At 46.7% G+C, this 24,279-nt stretch overlaps 2 protein-coding genes across 2 annotated transcripts in view; both read left to right on the plus strand.

Moving 5' to 3' along the window:
- LOC149332472 (A-type potassium channel modulatory protein KCNIP1-like) overlaps positions 1 to 24,279 on the plus strand; it is a 164,902-nt gene that overhangs the window by 122,633 nt on the left and 17,990 nt on the right. Inside the window, exons 2-4 of the mRNA XM_089558085.1 lie at positions 18,501 to 18,628; positions 22,098 to 22,167; positions 23,569 to 23,639. Of these exons, the coding sequence (XP_089414211.1) occupies positions 18,501 to 18,628; positions 22,098 to 22,167; positions 23,569 to 23,639 (269 nt within the window). The remainder of the gene's footprint in view (positions 1 to 18,500; positions 18,629 to 22,097; positions 22,168 to 23,568; positions 23,640 to 24,279) is intronic.
- Positions 5,976 to 7,937, plus strand: LOC149332474 (solute carrier family 22 member 16-like). Its single transcript, XM_089555764.1, has one exon. It carries the CDS (start codon positions 5,976 to 5,978, stop codon positions 7,935 to 7,937), a length of 1,962 nt encoding a protein of 653 aa, XP_089411890.1.

Raw genomic sequence — 24,279 nt, forward strand, 5'->3', positions numbered from 1 at the left:
CCTCACTCTCCTATTCTACCCCAAAAATCTCCGATCACGTAGTCTCTTATGTGCATGACGTCATCATGCACATAAGAGGCTCCGTGATCCTTCCTTCGCTGCCACTCTAAGGAGAGCGGTCAGCTATGATTTCAAATGACCGAGTTCCAAATCCGATTTGGGGCCAGGGCTTGCGGAATTGGCGATGGGGGGATTTTGGCGGAATTAAGAATTACAAATGACGTCATCATCAACGTCACGAATCTCAATCGAACGGCGGGGAGAAAAATATCCCACATTTAGCTACCTATCTCCGAGCGAGCGATACGTCTTTTGCTCCCCAAAAGAAACGCGGCCACACCACAAAAGGCCTAGCTGTCGAAGTTTACAAAGAAGCGAAATTAAATGGAGTTGTCGACAGTGTCTTAAGTCGTAAGTATGAGTCGCATTGCGTCAGTTTTCGGAAAACGGCAACCGATTTTCCAGCCCGCTCAGCGTTATCGCGGTTTCACACGTCACAACGAGGCGCTCCTTATTTCTCAATACAGAACCTGTGCTCGCCAGCCCAGATCCAAAATGCGTTGTTTCCTCGGCGACAAAGCCGTCAGCGCTCCCTATGGTCCCACCGCCGTAAGACTTCGCCTGGAGAGCAACGATAACAGCCGCTTAAACGGCCGTTTGAATTAGACAGCCACAGCCCCAGAGTCCGGTCGCGTAGCGTTCTTTTTTTGCGAAGGCGTTTAGCTAATGTCGTAGTTCATTTTTTTTCCACTGGAGGGCGTTAGACAGCGTTGTTCTTACGTCTGGAGGGATACTGATTTCAACGTTTGCAGATGCCCCTTTTATTCATAATCCACCAGTGAGAAAAGCCTTTAGAACATGATGTATCCCCTTGTTTATACACGGAATTCGGAAAACTGTTCTTTTTTGTGCGTATTAATTTATTCATTTGAAACACACTGCAGGCCATAAGCGGGCTTGCAGGAGAGGAATCAAAATGAAAATTTAGGATTAGGCGAATAAATGATACGAACAAAGTGAGAGGAAATAAATGAATGGTTTGTTTTGAAGGTTCAGTGTTAGTAATGGATGAGGGTAGTGAGTAACCAACTGCTTATGGAGAAGGGAGCGCGTTACATAAAAAATATTTTTATTTCTGCCTCCAAAACTACAGTGACAGAGGAGCTGCAGATAAAGCTGTCCCGAAGAGCTTGACTGGGCCACAATCCTTATATACCAAGTAGCAAAGACAGGCAATCACAAGCAAAATATCACACGCACGACGGGTTCGTGTTTCTAATAAATAAATAGAAAAAGCGCAGTTGATAACAAAACAAATATGTTGGCGCTTTAGACGGATTTATGTCTCCCCAAATTCCGGAGCTTCATAGCACTGTTGCATTTTTGGAACCATTTTTGCCCCTTCAATAGCGCCGTCTCGATTTTATGCGCTGTAAGGAAACCATCGGAAGCTAGTCGACTTTAAATGTGCAGATGTCGTGGAGAGGAATCACTGCAAGCGGCATTCTATCTGTTGTTATACCGCTCTTCCGTTCCTCACTCGCCTTTTACTTTCTTCACAGCTTTTCGAAGGATGTTTCTCCGGATGAATGGCGTCTGCTTGATAGCATGCTAAGTGGCCGAAGACTCTAGTGACGAGCTCCTCCTGAAACATGTACAGCATGAGTGCCTGAGCGTTCTCGAATCTACCACCCACAGTCACGTGGTACAAACATTGCTGACATTGGATGCGCTTATGGACTGTACGGTGGAGGGACTTGATTTAAACCGATAGCATTAGATTCCTAATCGGGAAGGAAAATGTGTCATCGGACGTTCAATTCGCTCATTGGCTGGAAGAAAGTGACTCCATCAGAAAGGAGCATTCCCATTGGCTGGTTGGCTGGAGGGAATTGACTTCACCGACGGGAGCATTCCTATTGACTGCAGGGATGTGACGTCATCAGAAGGGACCTGATGCCACTTTCGGTAACTGCATCTGCTAAAGTTGTAGCGCTGCGAACACACACTGAATTGCATCCCCGTGAATTTTCTTTTTTTTTGTGTGGTCTTAAGTGCCAGCCAGGTAGTAAGAGTTATGTTATACGAGTAGACGGAAAACCGGTTTGACTCGCGGCGTGAAGGTAACCAGCCGTTATCGTACGCCTTATAGTGTACTGTGAGAGGTACAGGCGCGGCCATAAGTAAACGGAGCACGCTATTGCGTTCGAAGTGCAATCACGCTTTCTCCATTGGTAATGAAGAAGCGTTGTTTGTCTACAAGAAAGCCCACCAACCTCCGCTACCAGCATGCGCACACCACTGCCTGGAAATTTCAATTAGGTGACACGTGAAAAATATTCGAAGACAGTTGCATGCTCCGTTTACTTTTGTCCGCGCCTGTACGTACCAGCAGTCAAAATTTTATGGGACAAAACGTTAGTGAACAGAAAAACCTAATTTCGACCGGCCGCGGTGGCTCAGTGGTTACGGCGCTCGGCTGCTGACCCGAAAGACGTGGGTTCGATCCCGGCCGCGGCGGCCGAATTTCTTTGGAGGAGAAATTCTAGAGGCCCGTGTACTGTGCGATGTCAGTGCACGTTAAAGAACCCCAGGTGGTCGAAATTTCCGGAGCCCTTCCCTACGGCGTCTCTCATAGCCTGAGTCGCTTTGGGACGTTAAACCCCAATAAACCAAACCAACCAAACCAAAAACCTAATTTCGTCACAGCCTTTAACGCAGCACTTCAAGAGTAGAAGCTGCAAGTAGACTGTGACCGCTTGCTCGGGGTACCACGCTTGCCTCATGCAATTCGGACAGGTTCTCAAAACTCATCCCTACATTCCTTGGACTCTTTCTGACAACGCCGAATTCCGCCCCATCCTACCGCGTCGCGAAGCAGCTTTGCAATGTCGCCGGTGTCTTGGCGTTGCGTTCACGAACCAATACTTCTTCCTCGTAGGAATTACCGACAGCTCCACCTGACTTAGTTGCAGGTGTGACGAGGCATTCGAACACTTCCACACTGCATGTCCCACGTGGGACTTCTGAGAGACATTCTCTATACTGTGCGCTTGGCCGTCCTGGCCCTCGGCTGCTTACAGAGATGAAGGCCGTTGAACGTTGTCCCAGAGATCGTCAGCTCTGAAAATGTGCTAGCTCACAGTCGGAAAGCAATTTTTTTTCTGTAATGTTTTTGCTGATGAACTTATAGGAACAGCAGACATTTTTGTAGTAAATAGAATTTTACGTAGTGACTACATAAAAGCACGGCAAAAAACATTATAATTCAACAGACAAATACTGCAAAAGAGGAGAAAAATCTGTCGTTAAGACAAAGTGACAAAATATTTTGTCATTTTTTTTACACGGCTCTGTCGTTCTTTTCGACTGCCAGACACTGCTCCTGTTTCTTGAGGGCGTTCGGCTTGCGCGATACGTTGTGACTTTGCCATACACAGACCCCTCCTACTTGCTTACATGGCACTCTTCATTTTGAACTCAGCTCTCCTACCTTTTTCCTCTCTATATGCCCTCTTCCATATTCCCTACTGCAAGGTATAGCACACAGGCTACTCCGTCTGGTTAACATCGCCGCTTTTCCTTCTCCACTCTCTCTTGCTGTGTGATAAATTTTTCCTGCTTAATTCAAGGTATGGGAATTACACAATCCACCATTAAATGTCTTGCAATAGCCCTACTTGCAATAAAAAAAATACTTCGTCTAAGTCGTGTTTCATAAACTTATGACGGTGGCCTTACAAAGGACTTTCTTGAGGCTAAATGGCGTCTGCTTCGGTTTCATACGCCATAATTGCAAGCTTCTGCTGTCATTTGCTTGCATATCAGTGAGCTAGGTTGAATAGTGGGTTCTGCTTTCGGTAACATGACATCCGTAATGATATGACACGCTCGGGCCTGAGCCATACATTCGCCAGCACTGGAGCAGGGCTGCCACTAGCACTTCCTCGTCTGTGCGAGTGGCGGATTACCTGGAAGTTACCGCCCTTTCTCTGGTGTTCACACCCAATAGCGGAGTATACGGCCAGAGCACACTGAATTAGTTAACTTCCTCTGTTCCTTGCTGCTCCTTGTAGATGATCAGCGCCGTGTTTGTCTACTCCTCTATCTCGTCCTGTCGTTTAGCGCTGTTTATATGTACTTTCGCCGTTGTAGATGATAAACAGATTGTTTCGCTTCTTCAGTTCCTTTTCAATGCGGCATCATTAAAAACCTCATCGGGCAAGAAATAGGTCATCACCATCAGCCTGACTACGCCCACTGCAGGGCAAAGGCGTCTCCCATGTCTCTCTAATTAACCCTGTCCTTCGCCAGTTGCGGCCACCGTATTTCCGCAAATCTCTTAATCTTATCCTCCCACCTAACTTTTTGCCGCCCCTTGCTACGCTTGCCTTCTCTTGGAATCCACTCCGTTACCCTTAAGGACCAGCGGTTATCTTGCCTTCGCATTGCATGCCCTGCCCAGGCTCGCTTCTTCCTCTTGATTTCAACTAGGATATCATTAACGTGCTTTTGCTCTCTCACCCACTCCGCCCGCTTCCGATCTCTTAACGTTACACCTATCATTTCTCTTTCCATAGCTCGCTGCGTTGTCTTTAACTTAAGCTGAACCCTCTTTGTTAGCCTCCACGTTTCTGCCCCATAGGTGAGTGTCGGTAACATACAGCTGTTGTATACTTTTCTCCTGAGGGATATTGGTAAACTGCCATTCATGATCTGAGAGAACCTGCCATATGCGCTCCACCTCATTCTTATTCTTCTAGTTATTTCCCTCTCATGATCCGGATCAGATGCCCTAAATAGACATATTCTCTTGCTACTTCCAGCACCTCGCTACCAATTGCGAATTGCTGTTCCCTTGGTAGACTGTTGAACATTACTTTGGTTTTCTGCATATTAATTTTTAGCCCCACCGTTCCGTTCTGCCTATCTAACTCATTTTGCATACTTTGCAGTTCAGGTCCTGAACGACTTAGCAAGGCAGCGAATCGCAAATTACTTAGGTAGTCTCCATTAACTCTTATCCCCAACTGTTCCCATTTCAGGCCCCGGAATACCTCCTGTAAACAGGCAGTGAAGAGCATATGCGAGATCGTGTCTCCCTGCCTGACACCTTTCCTTATTGAAATTTTATTGCTGACTTTATGGAGAATTATGGTAGCTGTGCAGTCGTTATAAATATCTTCTAGACCCTGAAGAAATAGCTCGTCGGTCATAAAATTTCCCATTGGCTGGAAGAAAATGACGTCACCAAACCGGATATTCTGACTATCTCGACGGAAGTAACGTCATCACAGCGGATATTCCCATTGGGTAGAGGGAAGTGACGTCACTACAGTGGAAGTGCGGTCACTTCCGGTGAAGGCATGAACAGCGTCTAATGCTATCGCTTTGCCAACTCATGGGGTAACTAGGTGTTTCTGTGAATTTGGCAACAACTAATTTGGAGCAGCGCGCAATAAATAGCCTAAGAAGAAAAGAAATTTCTAAGCAGTTGCATAAATGTCTGGCGGCGGGCTGTTCATATTACGAGTTCGGGGAAAATTGTTTTGATTGAATAGCGCCTTTTATAATATTTAAATCTCATTTAAAACCATACAAATTACCCGTTCACTTCTCGCATTTCATTTTCTGCAAAGTATGCAACTCTCCCTCGCATCACACAATCATCATCATCATCCCGACTACGCCCACTGCAGGGCAAATGTCTCTCCCATGTCTCTCCAATTATTCCTGTCCTGTACCAGCTGCGGCCACCCTATCCCCGCAAACTTCTTTATCTCATCCGCCCATTTAACTTTCTGCCGCACCCTGATACACTTGCTGCCTCTTAAAATCCATTCCGTTACTCTCAGGAACCATCACTTAACCAAGCGGAAGAGCTCACGGCCCTTTTAGGCAATATTTCACAGAAGAAGAAACAGAAGAAGACCGGCTACATAGTCCCGAGGGTGTCGCACACCGGCATTCCCCTCATGGCTAGCCAGAGAGCAAACGTGGGTGGATCCCCCACGAAGCGTCGTCGTTCCATCCTGGCCGCTGCCCACAAAACTTTCCCACCTGAGCATCCTGGCAGCGATACGCCTTCCGCGACGTCCAAGAAGCCTTCGGTGAGCTCCGCCGATGATCCTCGAAACGTCTCTGCTTCCGTACGAGCCGACGATGGCGTCGCTCTTTCTGAAACCTCGCGAGCCTCATCGGGACATATCGTCTTGGTTCCGGCTACATATGACACCAGCGAGGCTTCTTCGGAGAGCGACTTTCACTTCCACGTTTCCAGACACACAGATTGGATGATAGCCGAAGACCTTGCAGCCGTGTTCGGTAGCGGCCGCTTCCAGCTTGAGGCGCTCCTGTGCGCCACGGGCGCCTACTTCGTCATGCTCTGTCACAACCTTCTGCATGGGGTTCTCGCACCACACGTCGACCACTGGTGCCGTCCCGCCGCCGAGTACGCCAACCTGACGCCGGCGCGTTGGCGCGCCATCAGCGAGCCTATGGACGACCAAGACCTGCCTCAGCGTTGCGAGCGCTTCATGCCACCTCTTTCCATCATGGCACGCAACCGTTCCAGGCTGCCTTGCGATGGCCTGGATTACGACGTGTCCGAGCACGGTCGAACCATCGTCAGCGACTGGAACCTCGTGTGCGACCGCCGTTGGTTGGTGTCCGCCTCGTTCGTGTTCTATATGGGCGGCGCCATGCTGGGTACCCTGGCCGCCGGCCATATGGCAGACAAGGTCGGCCGTAGACCTGCCGTCCTGGTGGCTGTCTTCGGCCTGTTGAGCTGCGGCTTGGGTGTTTGCTTCGCCAACACGTTCACGGCATTTGCGCTGCTTCGATTCGGTGTGTCGGCGTCCGCTTGCGGCGTCCAGGCGACTACGTACGTTCTTCTCTTCGAGGTCACTGCTCGGCCAAGCCGAGCGCTGTACTGCTGCCTGGTCACTGGAGTCGGGTTGACCGCCGGACCACTCTGCGTCTACGCATTGGGCGCGTTCAGCCGGAACTGGGTGGCAACACAGGCTATCATCATGGTACCCACTTCCCTCTTGGGCGTCGCTGTCATCTTCTCAACCGAAGAGTCGCCGCGCTGGCTTTTGGCGACGTGGGACCTGAAGGGCGCCGAACGAGTCGTGCTCCGAGCCGCGAGTCTCAACAGAGTCGATGCCGACACAGCCTTGAAGATTTGGAGAGCCTTGACAAGTCAGGTGCTGCACGGCCCGCCGCCCTCCAAGAAGGACATAGCGTTGCCGGACCACCAAGGTTACGGCCGTCTGTGGTGCTCATCTCTGCTTAGGCCTGTGGTTGTCGTGCTGTACTGGTGCTGGTCTGTCGCGATCCTCTCGTACTATAGTCACGCACTGATGCGGACCAATTTCGGCGGTGCCGACCTCCCTTTGAGCTGCGGCGTCGCCATAATCCAGGTGCCGGCGTCCGTGGTTACTTACAGGTCTATGCGCAGGCTTGGACGCAGGTCTACTCTGTGGTTACTCCTCTGCCTGCTAAGCCTCGTCTCTGGCGGCGGCGCGGTCATGTTGTCCGTGCGAGGCCACCGGTATCCTGCCGTCGTCTTTCTGTACGGGTTGACCGGTGTCCTGCTCAACCAATTCGTGATGTTGCTCTTCGCGTACAGCGTAGAGGTATTCCCCACAGCCAGTCGTAGCTTGGCGGTGTTCACAGCGAACTTCTGGGGCAGGCTGGGCGCCGCGTTGGCACCGGCAATGATCGGAATACTGGACGTCGTGGGGCTGGGTGGAGCTGTCCCAGAGATGGCTGCGCTAAGCCTAACGGCGGCACTCACTGGTCTTGGGGCACTTTCGCTGCCCGAGACTAAATCGCCCGTCGTGTTGGAGAGGCTGGAGGAAGAGATGCACACTGTGAAGCAGACTGTGCGTCCCGAGCGGCCGGTCGGTACCTCGAAGTCCGCCGCAAGATGAAACTGTGTTCGACTATTGCTTGCCATGTCACAAGGAACGTATATTTTATAACGCTGTCAAATGTTACTCTTTCTTTTCATTCGGGTGCCATAGAAGAATTTTTTTGCATGACAATCCTCATTCTATAATTCGTCGCGAGCTTACTAACTACTTTTGTTTAATAGCTGGTCCTACTGTTCATCAGGATCAAAGAAACCACCGTTCAGGTACTGAAGTTCTGCAGCTTGAGAATCGTTTGCTCAAGTATGGGTTGCAAGCTTTAGGAGAATTCTCAAACGGTAGCCGCCATTGGATTGTTGGAGTTTGAGGTGCTCGTTCACACGTTTAGAAGCGCTGGACTACCTGAACTTGTATACCGTTGGGTTTGAAGCCGCAGTGTTTTGTCCGTGAATCCGTGTTAAAGTTACTTTGCTGGGACAAAAATCAGCTCCTCCAGGCGATAAAGGTCCTGTAGATGCCATCAAGTACACCAAAAATCTTTATATTCATTACACAGGTCTAAAAGTCCACGTGAATACATGTGGACATGTAGTAAGAATTGATAAAGAAAAATATAATTCTTCCATTCAGCTTCTAGATTCTTCCATTGCTAGTTTGGTGATGAGTACGGCCGCAATTGCCACCATTAGAGGAATACCATTGTTAATGACTCTACGAGCGTATGTTGGCGTAATGTGTTTGTTTAGAACATATTGCAGACCATAAGGGAGTCTAAGCAGGACGGGCACTTCTCACTAAAAGCACAAAAAAGAAATGCAGAACACGAAAACAAAATATATCTGATAGAAAGAATAATAACCGTTGCTGCTGAACTATGACTAAGCTGTTGGGTGGTTCCAAACGGATATCGCACTCGGAAATAACGAAAATTGATAGCCGGTGGTTCTTCGCAAACTACAGTGTTAGTATATACGTCTGGTGGTTTCGCGTGTGTTGGGTGCGTAGATGGTATAGGCATACGCAGGGCTCCCACGCAAACTAATTGTCAATGAGTGAATAGATGAAGTAAATCCAGTATTTCCTTGTTGACAGTTCAGGTTATTTGATGCGGTTGAATTGCCTTGAGTTCAGTATGAGAGTCGGTCAATTTAAATGTTGAATATATTAGCCTTGCAGCCTTTCCCTGAAGCCTTTGAAGCTTAGTCATGTTTTGTTTGGTAAAAAAATTCCATTCTGTACTAGAGTAACCCATTTTTGGTGTGATATAAGTGCAAGAATGTTACCGATTTTAGTTTGGGGGCAGGATTTCTGAGCTTATGCCTCAGAAAACATGCCTTGGGGAATGCAGACGAAAATATGTTGTCTATATTATAGTCATGGGAATTGTGCTAGTCCTAAGAAGTTCAATAACCAAGTGTAATTAATGGCAGCAATTGGTCAGCCACGTTGTCGCAGTCACAAGGAATCGTTCTGGATCAAACCGGCAGGTCAGCGTGTCTAAACTTTCATTGCCATTGCTGCTAATTGCTGCCTTTATTTCCTCCCAACTACCAAGACATTTACTTTGAGATGCCTGAAGACTAATTTATTAAAGGTTTAATTCTTTCGCAATAAGCCAGATCATCTGTATATGCACGTTTCCTTGTGCATATGGGGCGTTTAAACTCCGGAAACCCACAAGTTTATGTTTAGAACCCAACCGGTTATAAGTTAACATTTTTCTGTCAACTCTGACACCATATTAATACTCAACACAGCAGATAGCCGCGAAGACTCATGTTTTCATACGTGATTTTCATATCTGACCCGGCACGTGATCTGATCACTTTGGTATGCGTCAGACTGGACCAGAGCGTTCAGGAACTGTCAGATTTCCGCTCAGCATTTTTTACGCGTTCCAGATATACGTACGTGTTTTCACTGCTCTAGAAAGCCCGCTGGCATCTTGAAACCGAGCATGGTCGAAAACGGTGGATATTAGCTTTCTGACCACCTTCAGGCGCATTTACTGCTATCACTTCCTCGGTGTCGCTCCTGGCCACAAGTTCGCCCCGTAAGTCGTTTTAATTCATCGCCACCTTGATTTTGCGTCGTACACTACCGTGTCTATCGTCACCATTCGTGACAGTGCACACAGCTGCCGGCTTTATATATTTTATGTCAGCCTGTGTGTGGACTTTACCCGAAAAACAATCAATCGGGATCCCTCTGTCCCGTAGTGATATCCTCCACCCAGTAAAAAATAAACATGACAGAATCGCGCCTAAAATATGTCAAATATCTTGTCGTAGCGACACAATTTTTTGTACTATTTTTTTGTAGTGCTGTAATCTTTCTGCGGTATTTTTTTTTTGTAATTTGATCATTACTACGAATGGACAGCACAACAGTATCGAAAATTCAGTAAAAATGATGAACAAATCTTAATTTGACGACAGAATATTCTCTGTTGGGTATTTCGACGGGAAGCCGGCCGCCGCTGCGCTCTCCCCGAATCGCTCCCTTCAAAAGTAGGAGAGAGATGAGTGCGACCATCACCTCCGTTCACATGTAAGTACTCGCGGTGCTCAGAGCGCTGCCGATTCTGCTAGACCGTGACTAGACGCAATCGCTCGTGCCTCAGCACCCTATACACTCAGCCTCCGCTGCACCCCCCCCCCCCCCCTCCCCCTTTATCCTCTTTTCTGCCGTCGTTCTCCGAAACGCGCTCTTTGAGTTGGGTGAGAAAATCGTCGGGCGCCTCGTTCTCCTCCTCCTGCGCTAGTTTCGAAAAGAGAACTGCGTACCGTTTTTCTCGGAACGCTATAGGGAGCGGGAACGCTCTAAACGCGCGCATTGGAGCAGCGTATACCTCGTTACGCAAGCACACACGCGAGCGTACGAAGGAACGAACGCACACGCAAAAACGGTGACGTGCGTCTCCCTCTGTTCGGCCATAATTAATAACTCGAGCGCGCGCCGTACCTATAATTGAGGCCTCGTCGTTTGGCCGCATGGTTTATTCATTCCCCAGACTCCGCCTCCTCACACACACTCCCGAGCTCTCGCTCGGATTGCGACGATTGCCGTCATTCCTTCGATTGCTGGAAGACTCACCCCCCCCCCCCCCCCCGACCTCTCCTTCCCTTTCCCTTTCCCAAATCCCTCTTTTCTCGTGATTCGTCCCGAAAAGTTGGGCGCAGTGCGCTAGGTTGAGCCAGCCGTGACTGAGCCTGGCACAGACGTGGAAGACACGCGCTACTTAATCTTTATTTGCACATTCCACGTGTCCCGCATCTTCTTTTCATGCTTGGCTCGCAATCGCTTCACTCGTAACTTTCTGCTACCCGCGCCGCTCTTACGCAACTTTCAGAAGCGAAATGCTAGCCAAGATGTGCAGATTAAACTTTGCTTGCCTTAACGTCAGCAGAGCCTTAGCATTATTACACAGACTCTCTCCCCTCCTCGGAACCGGCCGTTCCGATGCTAACCGCCTCATTTCCCCTCTCCCGTCGCTCCGAAAGAGCCGCTCCACTTCGCATGTGGGGACAGGTGGTGCTTTAAGCCGGTAAACTCTCTCCCCCCCCCCCCCCCCCTTCCATTCCCTGCGCACCACGACAGCGCCACATTCCTTCCCCTGAAGAATCTGTGACAGCTGGCGTTTAGTGCGCGCAGTTCAGATCGTACGTGCGGAACTTGCGACGCACACCGTAATGGGTTCCCCGGAGAGCTTCACACGGCCGAGTGATTACTTTCGCGTGAGGCGAAACTGCTACCCTACGTACCACCAACGGGCTCCCGAAGCAATGTGCGCACTCCCTGTAAGCTTATATACTTAGTGGCGACGGTGACGTCTACAGAGACACAGTTGCGAAATTCCAGCCTATAGGTATGGGTGAACATCTCCGCTGCATATCCTTATCGCCCTTGCGAATTTAACCCTCCATATCTTCTTCATTGGACTCAAGGATTCTTCAAAGCGCCGTTAATACGGGAAGCACTGTGAAAAAAAAAGTGTCATGGTTTTAACGCAGTTAAACCGTGTCGACGTCTAGACGTCTAGTAGACGTCTTGTAGACGTCTAAAAGCATGTGCTAAGCGTGGTTAGCTCATCGTTGTGCTTTGCTCGGTTGTCGGCCCGTTTCGCGACGATATTATTTCTATAGTAGTATTAGTTGGTGAAGACGACGATGTGCAATGCACAGCGCCACAGTCTGTATATTAGTTCAATACTAGTTTTAGTTGATGAAGGCGACGATATACAATTCACAGCGCATTTAACTCGAGGCGTGACCGGCTGTAACGACAGCATAGTGCTCTCGTGCAATGGCCAGCGATGCTTTCGCGTTGCCGCTGGTTCAAATCCCTGTCGCTGCAATATTTATTTATTTACTAACGGTTTGGCCAAGGTGTCTCTCAAGGTTAAGCTTCACACAAACTCGGTGAGGCAGTTTGACATCGTGAAGTAGTTTTCGCACAGAAATTAAGCAAATGAAGAATATTGCCAGGCTGTTGTCTGTCAGCAAAGAATCGAGAACTCACAGCGACGCTAACTACTATAATTTCCACCAAATAAATCGCCCACTGACATTATTGTGCACTGGCCAGAGATGTAGATACATTTGACCGTAGAAAGGACCCTTCTCGAGAACACGAGAACACCCCCCCCCTCCCCCCCCGCCCCCGCTGGCCCGCATGACCCACAACTCGCCTCTATAACTTGATAACCTGCAGACCAGCCTGGATAACACCTCGACGTGACTCGTGATTGAACATGGCAGTTTTTGATCGCGACTAACTTTTCCTGTGCTGCGACAAGTGTGTCTGCGCGCGCGTGCGTGTGTGTTTGTGTGCCTGTGTGTGCATGCGTGTGTGTGCGTATGTGCATGCATGCGTGCGCGTGCGTGCATGGGCGTGCATGTGTGTGCGTGTGTGTGTGTGTGTGTGTGTGTGTGTGTGTGTGCGTGTGTGTGTGTGTGTATGTATGTGTGTGCGTGCGTGCGTGTGTGTGTGCGCGTGGGGAGAGTGCCTTATACGACCATACTTTTGAAAACGAAATTAACAAAAAAAGGCGCGATTACCACGTCCACAGGAATCGAACTAGCGACCTCATGTTTCAACGGCAAGCACCGAAGCCGCCAGTTCAGCTACCCCAGCTTCACACCGCTCTGCAGCCAAATTCGGCGCAGTGACGTTAAGCGGATGCACGGAACCCAAGCCTAACGTCGTCTCGCTTTTATTATGCCTTCTTCCTTCACCTGCTTCGGGGGACTCTTAGCCCAGCTTCGAGTGCATCGTCGGCCTCTCTCCCTCCTTCCCCACTCTTCCCTCTATCCCGCCTCCCCATACCTATCAGTCCTAATTAATGCGCGCGAACGCTATTCCGCGATCGCGATTCCTAATTGCGTTCGCCGCGTATGGAGCGGAGCCGTTTAGCCCGTTCCCGCTTCCCCAAGAACGATGCCTCCTCCTCAGCCTTTCAGTCTCCTTTGTGTGTGTACCGAGAGTCGGTCGACTCACCGTGGAGGTTCTCAGAGGGAGGACTCCAATCTCGTCCCCTCGCGAGGGAGAATCGCGCGCTGTCGTTTAGGAATGCCGAGTTACGCAAATCTTGCGTCACGACTTGCGCCAAGCGCGCGCAACTTCACGCACGCACGCGCGCATACACACGCACAACCGCACATACACATGTACTAGATCTTTCTCACGCACAGATACACACGTACACTCTGCCGCACACACACTATGGGCACGGCGTTCGGGAACAGACTACTGATTGCCTAGAAAAAGAGGGCCTCTGTTATTCCCCGCATACGCCCTACCTGATCTCGCAATCGCTTGCCGGACGGACGCACGGTAGTCCCGTGATCGTGGACGTAAGATCTCCACTTTGATCGCTATTGACCGGCCTTTCGCAAACAAACAGCCCTGTCCCCTAACTCGGAGGCTAGTGATAACGCGCTGATGGATTGTCTCCGTCTTTCCGCCTATAATAGAGACGGCCAATTAAACGGCTGGTGCGAATGGTGAGCGTTGGCGGCATTCTTAGGCGAGCCGGACAATGGGATAGTTGGCCAAAGCCTTGCAAACGAGCGACCTTGGCAGGCTTACTAATGAGTGTTCTTTGCCGCCTTTCTCTGTTGCTTGCAAGCTTGATAAGCTCTTGGCGCTGTTTCGTTGATGAAGATAACCGACAGTATTGAGAATGGGAAGACAACCTTCGTTGAGCAATTTCCTTTAATAAATCCGGTACTGAATTATTCACTTTTTTTTTTTGCTGAAGGTCGTGATCCTAGAAGCTCTTAGAGGACATTGTCGAAATATAAATAGAGAGTTTTAGTATAGCGTTAGCGTGATAGCGGACCTAAGGAAAATTACGTTAGCGTGCCGCAAGCAACTTATCCTCACAGACAGTTTTAGTATAGCGTTCTGAAAACGTTAAACGCCACCTGCTTGACACGGATGCGAACGGTCCCTCTAAAATGGTCGACACTGCCGCTACCTTGCCAAAATATAATATTTCCGAGTTTTTTAAACGAATTATTACTGTAGTGCTTATTTTCGTCTGCAAAATGACCCCGAAATTTAAATAAAATGAAAAAACAAACGTAAAGCGGTAGCGCCATCTAGTCAAGGCAATGTTAACTACAAGCCGTTCGAGCAAAAATATTTGCCATCACATGACGTGTAATGTCAAAAAAACTATTTGAAATTTAATATAAACTCGCTTTACATCATTTAAGTCCATAAAACACTGCGAAAAAGCTCCATATCTATTTTTGTTTCGTTCCGGACGTTTGTGCTAGGTTTCGGCTCCCTTTCGGGCAGTTGCAGACGGTAGCAGTGCAGCTGGAGGTCCCATTAGGCTTGCGCGCTCCAGAATCGAGAGCGTAGCTCAAAAACTGGACTGAATGGCAGCTTATACTTTATCGTCGAAGCAAGGCAAATCATAGCGAAAAGCAACTACACCAGTAGTTGCCGGTAAACGTGCCGACCGGAATCGCAAGGACTGCTGAATCGGCTGAAGCGGGCGGCTCTCGCTTGGGAGGACGCCGCCATGTTTTCCCGCTAAACACGCAAAAGCCGCACCGCTAACTTCTGAAAATTGCGTGCGTCCGCTAACGCTATTTTACCGTTAGCGTTCTGCGCATGCGCACTTTGGACCCGCTATTCCGCTATGCACGCAATTACGCAAAGCCCGCAATACTACAACTCTCTAATGTCTAGTACACTCAGCTTATTAACGTGGATTACAGCTCACGTTGGGTTTTACAGAATCAATTGTTAACCTGTTCTTTCGAAAGCGGTACTATTTCTTTCCCTGGCGGTATGGTTTTAAATCACGACGTAACTGCACTTGCGCGATATGACTTCGCTTACAATAGGAGACTACGGTTCTCTCTTAGACTCGAATGTTGCAAGCTGAAAGAAACAATGGGCAAACTTTGCAATGCAGATGATTCAAGAGACCAAAATTATTGCCTTGGCATGATTGCGAGAAGCTTTTGAGAATTGTGCCTCGTCTTCGCCACGTGGAGCTCGTGTGTCGCAACGGGTCTTTAAACCTTATATACCAATACGTTGTCTTCGCTCTTTGTCCGAGAACTAGGTATGCGTCTTTGTATCGGGTGTCCCAAAAATGACTGATGGATTTTGAAAGTCAATAAAAAAAAAAGACAGAATGAGATAGAATTCCATTGTTTGCGGCCTTACGTTTAGGAAATCAAGTAATTTTATCCCTTCAAAATTTAAATTTAGTTTACATTTCCACCGAAACGTGGCGCTGTATTTTCTTTGGCAACTGCGCCTCGTTTCAACAAAACTGCGTTGCAGGCGGTGGAACTCTAACACAATAAACACCCGCTGTTCAACGGAGTAAACCATTTTGGTACTGCAGAATTGCAATCTCAATAGCACACGCTATCAGCTTGTCGGCGAACTACGGAATGACGAACTCAAATATGCTCCGTTTTAGCTATACCTGTTGGATGGATGGATGGATAGGAGCGCCCCCTTTGAAACGGGGTGGTGGCAAATGCCACCATGCTCAGCTTTTCTTCTTTTTTGTTTTTTTTAATGTGTTGGCAATTTTCATCAAGAATCGCCATCATCTTAACCTACGGTTTCCTACAATTCTAACCTTATGCCACATCTCTGCTTTTCAGCCACCAATCCTCCAATCGCTTTTTGCTGACTTCCACTGCAGATTTATTTACATGACCATTGTTATCTTTAAACCCTAGGGCCTCAGGAAGAGTGACTGCGCCTGCATCGACATCCGGATGGATACCGTCACATTTGATTATGAGGCGTTCAATTGTTTCCACAGATCTACCACACACTGCACATGTGTCATCTTCTTCGTTAAATTTCTTTTTGTAGCTGCGCGTTCTAAGACACCCTGACCTAGCTTCAAAAAGTAGGGCACTGCCTCTTGAGTTATCATAGAAAAATTCTTTCCTGATCTGCCTTTTCCAGCATCGATATACTTCTACACTATGTTTCTTTTCCATTGAATTCATCCAATTTATAACTTCCGCGTTTTTAACCTGTCGTTTAATGCTCTTTCTTTCTCCGTCCTCATGACCTGCATACTTACTGGTTAGTTTTCTAGTTCTTTTCCGCCACTGTGAGTCAAAGCTCTTTCTGTATAAATATTTAAATACCTTAGCTGCCCACCTGTTATCGTCCAATTTGCTCAGGCGTTCTTCATATAGTATTTTACTCTTAGCTTCCCGTGCTTCGAACGATGCCCAGCCCATATCCCTTTGTACTGCCTCGTTTGTTGTTTTGCCGCGGGCACCTAGTGCTAATCTTCCAACAGCTCTCTGATTTACGTCTAATCTCGACTGAACTTCTGCCCTTAAGCACAGAACCGCATTGCCGAAAGTAAGTCCCGGCACCATTATTCCTTTCCAAATACCTCTTAGTACTTCATATTTGTTGTACCCCCATAATGCCCTATGTTTCATTATCCCGGCGTCTCTTCGTCCTTTTGCCCTAAGAGCCTGTTCGTGCTTTTCCGTGTATATCTGTCCTTCGTTTAGCCATATCCCGAGGTATTTGTATGCGGCCACTTTGGGTATTTCGTGGCCTTGTATTGTAAGCACCTGGTCAGTTGTATCGTTAAAAACCATCACACCTGATTTAGTTGCGCTAAAACTGAATCCTAGAGCGTCTCCTTCGTCTCCACAGCAATTAACCAAAGTTTGTAAATCTTCCTGGCTATCTGCTAACAGTACAATATCGTCCGCATACATTAAACCCGGGAGTCGCTGCTCAACTACATGTCCGCCTAATCTGTACGACAAATTATAACCCAGATCGCCTGTAGCGCCGCCACCTGTTAGTGGAAATGTAAACTAAATTTGAATTTTTAAGGGATGAAATTCCCTGATTTCCTAAGCGTAAGGCCGCAAACGATACAATTCTATCTCATTCCGTCTTTTTTTAATTAAATTTCAAAATCCATCAGTCATTGTTGGGACGCCCGGTACATTGACAATGTACAGTCTTTGTCAAAAGTAACCAGGCTGCATGGTTTGCTTCTCATTTGTATAGTAGAGCCTTTACGGCTTTCCCTAAGGTCGAAAAGTTCTTTGAAGCTGAGGACAGGGGTCCTCCTTACCATACAGAGATTTAGAGCTTGAGGGCTGGCATAATAATAATAATAATAATAATAATAATAATAATAATAATAATAATAATAATAATAATAATAATAATAATAATAATAATAATAATAATAATAATAATAATAATAATAATAATAATAATAATAGAGATTTATTCATCAAAACGATGAAAAGGGCCGAGGAAAAAAGCCAGCAAGGCTTGACGAGCCCTCGGCCCCTTCACATACAAAGGCATCAGGGGAACAAAGAATACATATTGTGCAACAGTATCACAATAACAAAAATAGTACTACAAACTTTTGATGCAAACATTGAATAAAAAGGAAAAATGAAAAGATTATAAAACCAGACTAATTTTTGAAACACAGGAAATGTTTACAAAGGTCACGGATCGGCGTACTAATTATGTCAATATTTTTATGATGTAACGTGTTTAGGTGTTTAGGCAGCTGGAAGGCAATCATTTGTAATCCGTAGTTTGTTCTTGGAGTTTTAGTCTGCCACGGGGAGTGTTGTCTAGTGTTATACAGCTTCTCTCTCGGCGTTAGGCAGGCCAGTGTCCCCAAATAATCAATATGACGAAGTAGCTCCTTCTTATACCTAGAAAGCAGTTGAAAACTATAGATGTCAAAAATTTTCATAATACATGCATCTTCAAAGTACTGGCTTGTATGCTGGTTGAAACTAAGCTGGAATATGCACCTTATCGCTTTCTTTTGAAGTAGATAAATTTTGTCAAATTACTCAAGATTATTTAAATATACGACTGAGAAGCAAAACCATGCAGCCTGGTTACTTTTGACAAAGGCTGTACTTCGTACATTCGCAGCGAGTTGGCAATTTTGATTCTTCACTGCCTTTCATAAATAATTCGTTCTCAAAGTCGTTACTCACCATTCCTCCCTGTACCTTTGTCCGCTGTCTCTCTGTGGGCGAGGCTGAACGGCCAGCGAGAGGAGAAAGCAGTTGCTTCAAGGCAGCCTTTTGTTGTGCCTTTGCGCATGCGCAGCCGACGACCCCGTGGAGGAGGTGGAAGTGGCGGCGGTGCGATGCCAGCCCGAGCGCATCGAGGACCTGTGCAGGGCCACCAAGTTCTCGCGACAGGAGCTGAAGTTCATGTACCAGGGATTCAAGCAGGTACGCCCGGCTTCAGTACATACATATTTGCCTATTGCGTCGCTGAATGCGCCTAATGTGCAATGGGCGAGCGCAAGCTTCTACAGACAGTTAATATACAGGGTGTTTCACTTGAGAGTTTACACAATTTTTAAAAATAGAAATTTTGGACAAATGTTTAGGGGAATCCCCCAAGGTGGAGTACAATTGTAATAAGGTCTGGTGTTCGAACCCGGGACCACCGCTTCACCGGAGCAGTCGCTCTACCAGTTGAGCTAACCGGGACGGCAAGCTTATGGTAGGGCGAGAGCGAATTGAGCAATAACTCGAAGTGGGAACAGTGCTGGTCAAATGTTTAGGGGAATCCCCCAAGGTGGAGTAGATTTGTAATAAGGGAGTAATTACTCATTGACATCCACCCAAGCGCAGCCATACGGCTACAAAGGAAAGCTATACAGCTTTCTCAGAAACTTCGTAGTCAAAGCAAAATTCGTCCTGCGACTGCACCGGTGAAGCGGTGGTCCCGGGTTCGAACCTCGGTCCAGGACGAATTTTTCTTTTACTACGATGTTTCTGAGAAAGCTGTATAGCTTTGCTTTGTAGCCGTATGGCTGCGCTCGGGTGGATGTCAATGAGTAATTACTCCCTTATTTCAAATCTACTCCACCTTGGGGGATTCCCCTAAACATTTGACCAGCACTGTTCCCACTTCGAGTTATTGATCAATTCGCTCTCGCCCTACCATAAGCTTGCCGTCCCGGTTAGCTCAAATGGTAGAGCTACTGCTCCGGTGAAGCGGTGGTCCCGGGTTTGAACCCCGGACCAGGAAGAATTTTTCTTTAACCACGATGTTTCTGAGAAAGCTGTGGATGTCAATGAGTAATTACTCCCTTGTTATAGGATTTTGGAGTTAGAAGCGCGCTTTTTTCGGCATAGCATTGTCAGCGGTGTAGTACAACTGAGTGCAGCTAAGACGTGCTAACTGCTAGGCTGGTTAACTAATTTTGAATCGTTAACTTTCTAACTATTACTGCTAGACTCCTTATTTATTGGGAGGCATGTAGCCCACCATAAGTAATATGCATATTAGTTTTTAGAATTTCGAAAACGCCGTTTTCCTTGGCGCTGTGGCCCAATACATTTTTGGCTCCACCGCGCCAGAATACATGCGCTTTCGAGAAGCTTGCAGGCAAAGCCACCTCTCCAGGGCACGTAACTCGTCGAAATAGCCAAAATTTGTAGGGCCAGAGAGCCTAGCGTGACCGCATTTTCAAAATTCTAAAAACTGATATGGGTAATACTTACGATGAGCTACACGCCTGTTAGTAATTAAGGATCCTCACAGTAATAGTTAAAAAATTAACTATGTAATATTAGTTGACCAGCCTGATAGGTAGGCCGCCTTAGCTGTACTCTGATGCACTATACCGCTGACAATGCTATGTCGAAAAAAGGGCTCCTCTTACTCAAAAAGCCTATTTTTAAAAACCATGTGAAGTCTTGAATGAAACACGCTGTATAGTAGCATATTTTAGGAAAGTGCTTTGTTTTGTGTTCATTACCTGCAGCAGCGCGCTATGATAACATTAAACAAATGGTAGTAATAAAAAAAGTCTGTGACATTTTTTTTCATGCCTTAACAATGTATTACGGTTATGACAAATAGAAATAACCAGTTTTTCATTCTCTTTCGCCTGTCGCTGGTTATTCAACCAGCACCGAAACACCAGTGCTCACAGGCGTTTTCACATTTAGCCTTCATCGAAATACGATCATCACCACGGCCGAGATCCGGACCGGCAGTTTTATGCTCAACATCAGAAAGCCGGAGACGCTTCGGCATGTCGGGTTGCATCCCACCTAAGCTGCCATTTCTGACTTTTTTTTTTGTTTTTGTCAGTCCAAGTACTGACATGTGGGAGTTTCTACCACACTCATTAAGTTCACTCCACCTATGAATTTCTCTCCGTATCGAAAGCTACAAAATAAGATTTTTTTCACCAGCAGAGACAGCCATCCTTAAAACGCGAAGATGCTGAGGCTTTGATCTTTTCACGTATGGTGTTGGCTGCACGAAGTTAACGTATTCATGTAGATGCAGGCTAGTTGTTGTAACACCTTCACTATTCATACGTTTGTAGTCTTGTTGTTCATCGGGCAGAGAAGTGAGAAAACGTGTTTTTAGCTTTTCATAGGTGCATTCATCGGCCAAACATAATTGCTCTCATTGCGTATTTGAAGGAAATGCAGTTGTATCGTTAGGAAGCATAGCACAACAAAATCTTCGGGCTACCATTGTTTCAAGGCTATTTACTGCGACCGATCAGTTCCTTGGAAGTTCTGGTTGGGACTGCTTTCAATACTAATTTGCATGTCCCTAATACACACCACGCATTTCATAAACAAAACACCTTGCAGAGATATTTCGCCACTGTTTCATTATAACTGTCTTTATTCCCCGACCGTGACATGAGGTTGTCGCCATATCATTCATAAAAATGTCAAGTTATAATTTTGTTTGTTTCTGTATATTTCGGTACATTTTGTTCTGTACATTTCTTTTCGGATTGTGTTGTCCGTTGCCGTCAATGCCAGGGGGACCAAGATTTTTTTTCAAGCCGTAAAGGAACGGCTTTTCTTCTTGGCCCCTTTCACAATGTGTTCGTCATGTTGTGAAGAACAAATAAAATGAATGAATGAATGAATGAATGAATGAATGAATGAATGAATGAATGAATGAATGAATGAATGAATGAATGAATGAATGAATGAATGAATGAATGAATGAATGAATGAATGAATGAATGAATGAATGAATGAATGAATGAATGAATGAATGAAAACGCGAACAGTACAAGAGTGCACATGTTGCCTTGCAAAGAGTTAAGATGGAGTGAAGTATTCTATGATCAGGACAGTGGGCAGCGAGGTGAACGGTAGCGTGCAGCCACAATAGGAACGTTCATTGGAATATCTGGCTAAAGCACCAGACGTCCAGCTCATCTTGTTTAAAACAGTTAATCTGTACATAATAAAAAACTTGAGAGTAGTAGCTGCTCCTAAAAGTCAAGCGCTGCCAGAGATTTAAGATAATCATGACTGTCGTTATTTTTTCCTGTCATGTTGACAGCCTTCAGCTGTAGTAATGAGTAGTGTGTGTACCGCAAGTTTTAATTAAGGGCTTTAAGAAATTGTAGGCCTTTTCTTATTACGAGGTACGTCTGATATGTTTCATATGGCCTGAAATGTGTGTCCTCTTGACCAAGGATCAGAATGTGCGGCTGAGCACCGTGAGCATCTTGCTCTGGCAATGTTGGAAACAAACAAACAACAAAAGAGAAGCTTGGAGTTCTATTTTCCTTGGTGTTACTACGTGTCCGTGTCGGGTTTTGCATGCTGTAAGGTGGCGGTGCGTTTTAATTCACTTCGCACGCGTTGCTTACCCAGCTGCTCTTTCTCCTGCCCCTCCTGTTTGTCTGCGGCGCTGCAGGTCTGTCCCACCGGTGTGGTACATGAGAACACCTTCAAGGAAATCTACGCACAGTTCTTCCCACACGGAGGTGATGTGTCTCGCCTTACCTCGTTTTCTTTGTGGTGCCGTTAGACTCGCGAAAGGGTCAGGTGATCAGACAAGGGACAGGTACGCGAGGTGTAAACCTGCAAGGTGCCTCACCTAAGACTGTTCGCCATTTTTAAAATAGGCTTTTTGAGTTATAAAAGCGCTTTCTTCGGTGCAGCGTTGCCAGTGGTTGGTGTGCATCAGCTTAGACGTGGTGCGTAGCAGTTTAGTTAACTAATATTCAATAGTTAACTTTCTGTCTATTATAATTAGACCTTTCATTTATTGTGACGTTTGTAGCCCGGCGTGAGTAATACCTACTTAAGTTTCTACATTTTTGGAACTGCCATTGTCATCGCCGCTGCAGCGCAAGGAATTTTGGGGCCGCACACAGGAGAAACCGAAACAGCGTGGCTCTAAGCAATGGCTGATTATAAATGATAATGTTGAACTTAGTAGCGCGAAGGCAGCTTAGGACAAAGAGCATCATGGCACAAGGCAGATTTTTTTTTTACACAAGTTGAGGTCAATGACTTATTTTCCAAGCATTTCTCAAAAAAGAAGCCGACGCCTAGGCCAAGGGAAAACTCAATTCAATTCACTTTATTCACCAGACATTTCTGGATGGTTTCCTGGATAAAAGCTGCTAACGCAGCTTGACGAAGTCCAGGAAACCAATACAAGGCAAAGCGCACAGCATATGACAACAAGTTTTAAGCCATCAGTAACTATAATTGATAGTACAACAATAAATTGTAAAAACAAAAAGCATAGAACAGAGGCAGTAAAATAAAAATGTCATGAAACTCCTAGCTGTGCAGCGAAAAAAATGTAAGAACAAAGAGACAACTGAAGATGGTACATATTCAATCAACGAAGCAAACACAAGTAGCACACTGAGCTTAACAACACAGCAAATAATAATAACAATGGTATTAACAGTACACAAGTATTCACAACGTTACAAAGTAGTTCCTTAGTTACTTTATTATATAGCCAGTGGTGTTTTGAAATGCGTTTAAGGTACACGGAGGGTTAAAGACTAATTTGTAGTTGATACGAAAACTCGTACCCATTAACTCGTACACATTGTTCCACCGCTCGGTACCCGGCGGCACCGGGAATCGAACCTGCACCTCTCGGATGCAAGGCGGGTGCTCATACCCCTAAGCCACCAGTGAGCTTGTTGATTATAACTGTAATAATGGCTACTGCAAGTGACGCAATGCAGCTGTTCATTCCTAGCCGCTAGATCGCATCTGGCACTGTCGGGAATTCGCTTTTCTGACCGGATATGATCAGTGTCTTGTGAAACACCCAAGTCTTGACCTCTGCATGCTAACTTAGAACACTGCAGAAGGAAAGAAGTGTGACGGTGGCTCGTGTGTTCCCCTACTCGCAGACGTAAGCCAGTACGCGCACTACTTGTTCCAGGCGTTTGACCAGGACCACAATGGTACGATAACCTTCCAGGTCAGTGACCCTATGTGTACTGTCATTGTTGTCCTGCTTTGTGTTTTAGTGCGAAAGCCCTTCTTAACATGATTCTAACCAAGAATCTTATGTGAAGCCTCGGGGTAACTCGTGTAAGCTCGGGTAAGTTCGGAGCAGCGTTGCGTCAGCTGTAGCCAATGGGAGGAAGCTCGGGTAAGTTCGGAGGAGCGTTGCGCCAGATGTACCCAATGGGAGGAAGCTCGGGTAAGTTCGGAGGATCGTCGCGCCAGCTGTAGCCAATGGAAGGAAGCTCGGGTAAGTTCGGAGGAGCGTCGCACCAGCTGTAGCCAATGCGAGTGTGACCTTGAGGGTGTCCTTGACCAAACCTAGCATAGCAACAGCCCATGCAGATATAAAATAAATATTGCCTCATCTGGATGTCTAATATCGTCGTTAGATGCGCCGATGTGTTTAGCCAACCACACTAAACTTATGATTTCGCATGTCTAGTCGCTTTAACTACGTTAAATAGGTGAACACTTTGTTCAGTGCGAGTGTTTGCCGTTGCCTTGTCTGTGAGATAACGGAAGGTCGCTTATGATAAAGGAAGGGATACTAAGGGACGGCATGATGTCCATCCGGGAGTGGCTCCGTATCTCAAAAAAAAAAAAAGTGTGCG

The sequence above is a fragment of the Amblyomma mixtum genome, chromosome 8, assembly GCF_055824585.1.
Source record: "Amblyomma mixtum isolate Tamu chromosome 8, ASM5582458v1, whole genome shotgun sequence".
NCBI classification, from domain to species: domain Eukaryota; kingdom Metazoa; phylum Arthropoda; class Arachnida; order Ixodida; family Ixodidae; genus Amblyomma; species Amblyomma mixtum.

Excerpts from the sequence above, each read along its gene's own strand:
- LOC149332474 (XM_089555764.1), top strand. The coding sequence starts at position 5,976 with ATGGCTAGCCAGAGAGCAAACGTGGGTGGATCCCCCACGAAGCGTCGT.